At 42.6% G+C, this 4117-nt stretch overlaps 1 protein-coding gene across 1 annotated transcript in view; it reads right to left on the reverse strand.

Annotated features, from left to right (window-relative positions):
* The window catches only part of LOC116705671 (dynein heavy chain 9, axonemal), a 144167-nt gene that overhangs the window by 63074 nt on the left and 76976 nt on the right, over positions 1–4117 (reverse strand). The window contains exon 47 of the mRNA XM_032542041.1: positions 935–1174. Coding sequence (XP_032397932.1) covers positions 935–1174 — 240 coding nt within the window. The remainder of the gene's footprint in view (positions 1–934; positions 1175–4117) is intronic.

Here is a 4117-nt window from a genome sequence, read left to right on the forward strand (position 1 = left end):
AGCTACCTGACTACAGGAGACATTAGCTTAGACTGGAGGAGTATGTATAGTTGATGCGGTTTGAGTACGGATCAGTTCTGGTCCTTTTGGTGCGCACCAGAGTTTGATTGCTGCATTCACACCTGCCCAAACAAACCCCACCAGCGGGGCGAATGAACTTTAGTTGGAATCTACCAAACTAAAGGTTGTCGGTGTGAAAAAACCCTCAGACTGCAAATTTGGCACAGCTCTCTTTGCTTTCCACCTACTATGACCAAGTGCTTTTGCATTACACATATACATTTGATCCATCCAGTATTGATTAGTGCAGCTTTAAAAAGGTGAATATGAAATACCACATTGCTACGCCTTTGTGTTATGTACATTATGTTGTAGTATAGTAAAAACTCGGAGCTGCCTTTCTAAACTCCTAGATGGAATTATAAATGTGAAGTTCTTCTAGTTCAGTGGATTAAAGTATTAATTATACAACAGACTGAGTTAAATGAGAGAGCCTGCCCTCCATGAAACCGTGGAGGATTTTGACAGAAATATTGCCCCCAAAGCTTCTCCCCTGACAGCCTATGCACTCTGATATTATATTCATTTAAATACATTAAATCATCACTAACACCCATGGAAGTGCAAATCCATTATATTTTCTGTTACACTTATTTCAGACTTATTTCTAGCTTTCAGACCAAGCTCTTAAATCAATAATAATTTAGATGAGAAATTAGTGACAGAAGCCTGGCTCTTTCCTCGTGGGAAGCAGAGCTTTGTAAATCAAGTCCAAAATATATAACTCCTGGTTGGAAATGGAAAGAGGAATGAAATGAAAAGAAAACTTTTTCAGTGTAACCTCTGACATTTAACTGTGAAAAGATTGGTCGTTCTTCTGAAAGAACGTCTGTGTAGATAATTCCTTCCTGCATGTTTTGGATCTGTGTCTCACCTGGAATATGTTGGAGAGGTCTCGCAGGTTGAAGATGTAGTGGAACTTGACTGCGGTGGGGAGGAAGGTGGAGGATATGCGCTGGTGCAGGGCCAGGGCTACCTGGACCAGGGTGGGGCAGCTCTTGTGCAGGGCGACGCTGAAGGCCCCTCCTCTCAGGTGCTGGGACAGGATCGAGGTGTAGATGGTGCTCAAGGCCTCGGCTCCAGGAAAGGACAGGGCGAAGACAGAGAAGTGGCGCTACGGAGAGACATATACAGCATAAACAAGTTGTTCCAAACAAGGGTCAACCTAACCCCACCTAGCCTATATCAACGACCAGGGCCTGAAATTAACACTGACAACGCGCCAAAAAGCGGGGGAATAATGCAATTGGTGGGTAAAACTGTCAATCTATCTGCTACCTTGGCAGCCAATGAGAGTTGACTGAATCAGAGTTGTTTTTTTGCCATTGTTGTTCTTTCACATTTCAACCAAGTCCGCCATTTGCCTGGATTTGAGCATTACTGGCGGGGGATGGCGGTTGAAACGAGCAACCAACAAAAAGATGTGGATAATTCAAGGAAAAGTAAAAGAAGATGTTTTATTACCAAGTAGACAGTTGGCGACAATGGCGAGGCTGGTGAGGTGCTGCAGTACAGAACTAATGTAGTGCAGGGATGGCTCAGAGGAAGAGGTGGAGGAAGAGGAGTGGGTCGGCGTATGATAACTTTCTCTGACAGGGGAAAGCGTTAAATAAAAACGATAAAAAATATGGTTGATAAGAGTCATTAATTATATTGATTTTGTTAATAACTTGACCGCAGTTAAATTTATATTCTTAACGATGCTTTATGAGGCAAAAAAAGCCTGTGTGGCAGGTGGATTTTAGAATCCACCTGCCACAGCGGCTGGTGGCCAAAAATGTTAACTTCAGTCCCTGTCGACAACGTTTCATTTCCGGGATTGTTCCGTACTGCCAAATGTCCCTCATTTTAGGTCGGATATCCCTCATTTTAGGCCTGATGTCTGTCCCCGTCCTCTGTCTCCGTGTAAGCGCTCTAACCTGCGGCTGAGTTCTGAGGACTATGGTAACCTGGTCCTCAGATCTCTGCAGGGTAAATCCAGACAGCTAGCTAGACTATCTGTCCAATCTGAAGACTATGGTTACCTGGTCCTCAGATCTCTGCAGGGTAAATCCAGACAGCTAGCTAGACTCTCTGTCCAATCTGAGGACTATGGTTACCTGGTCCTCAGATCTCTGCAGGGTAAATCCAGACAGCTAGCTAGACTATCTGTCCAATCTGAGGACTATGGTTACCTGGTCCTCAGGTCTCTGCAGGGTAAATCCAGACAGCTAGCTAGACTATCTGTCCAATCTGAGTTTTCTGTTGATGACTAAAACTACTTCTGAACGTACACATGTTCCACCAAAACAACTTCCTTCCTGAGAGTATTTAGCAGAGACACTGTGGCTCTGTCCGGAGCTTAGCACCACCCAAGAGGATTGTGATTGGTTTACAGCTTTAGTGTGTAACTTTTTATAATAATGAACATCAGTTCCATTCCAGCCATTACCAAATGAGTTGCTCCAAAGCTAATTAAGACTCTCAGCTGCTCACAACTCTCTCTGGACTTCTCAGTGGGACTATGTTGGCGTCCGATGACTTTCCAGCACAGAAACTCCAGTGAAGATAATGACCTCTTCTGAAGAGACCATCATGTTCTTTTATCCTCCGCGTCCTCCTTGGCTACTAGCAACTGTGTGGTGTTGGAGGAAGAGGGTTGCTGGGGTGCGTGGTCACGGAAGGCCAACTGTTTTGTTGTCATTATTAGAATTCCTCATGGGGAGACAGAAACTATGCACTATAGCTTTAAAGAAATGCCAATAAACCAGATCATGTTGTTCTCCCATCCAGAGATGCTGTGTAGACCTTCCTCCGCAGCGCTCTGGAGGAAGGTCTGGTCAAAGCTAGACTAAACCTAACCCAAGACAGTGAGACGTGTTGCTAAGGAGCGAGACATACTGTACAGTATCAACAAGTGGTTCCAAACAAGTGGCACCTATAATAATAATAGAATATGGTGTGTAGTTCTTTTGGACAACATGATTTTTTTAGAATATTTATCTCATAAATGCTAAATGCATTAAAAAAATACATTTTGCATTTGTGATTAAAATAGTAGTAAACGGTTGTAGGCAATGTATTACAGATGGGCGAGGGTTAACGCCAGTCCCACAGAAATCTTGGAGTCAGTAGTCGTGCTCCCGATTAATCGTCAAGCAAATCTAAAGCAAACTTGTAAATTGTCTCTAAAAAGGAATGTGAATGAAGTGGTTTGGAGCGAATAAAGTGGGCTCCACCGTAGTTTGGTCAGACGTTAGGGCCATGAGCTACACATGGCTGTAATCCTCCAGTAAACAGAGGAGAGGAAGTAGAGGTTGCTAACCAGAAAGAAAAAGAGAGGCCTTGGCCATCGAACCATCTACGAGAGAAACATAGAGAGAGGACTACAGGAATTAGTTTGAATAGTTCTTTCATTTTCAGTTAGTGCCGGCCATGTTTCATGCTGTCCGGAGATTATGGAATATCTGGGAAACAGCTGATCAGTCCTGGGAGCTTAATGTTCGCTACGTCACAACTTATGCACCAAGGGTCATACAAATCATCAATAATCAATAATTTTTTAATACTTTCTGCTTACAGAAAAACAGACAAAAGGTCAAACCAAGCACAAAACATGACCCCCCTGGCGAACAAGCAAATTCTATGCCCCCAGCCTGAAGCTGACCGGTGTCATTTCCTGAATACTGTCTCATGACAAAGCATGCTCCTCAGAGCTTCGTTTTATAAAAAAATCCATCAGTTTAAACATCCAATGCAACAATTATATTTAATTAATATAAAAAGATGCATCATCTGTTCCAAGTTTGCTGAAAGCCTGGGCAGTAGTGTACAATATCTATTATAACAATCAAGGATTTGATGTGGAAAGATGTCATGCAATCCAAATCTCTCTTCTCTCTACATCATCAGCTTAAACAAGTGAGCATTTCTATCCAAACTTTTTCAGAAAGGAAAAATAAAAAGCATTCTCTCAGTAAATGATTGTATTATTATTTATGTCCACGTGCAAGAGAAAAGTGCACATAACCTCTTCAGTGTTTTTCATAACTAGTAGTACACAATGTGTATGTGTGTG

Source organism: Etheostoma spectabile, chromosome 17 (genome assembly GCF_008692095.1).
Source record: "Etheostoma spectabile isolate EspeVRDwgs_2016 chromosome 17, UIUC_Espe_1.0, whole genome shotgun sequence".
NCBI lineage: Eukaryota > Metazoa > Chordata > Actinopteri > Perciformes > Percidae > Etheostoma > Etheostoma spectabile.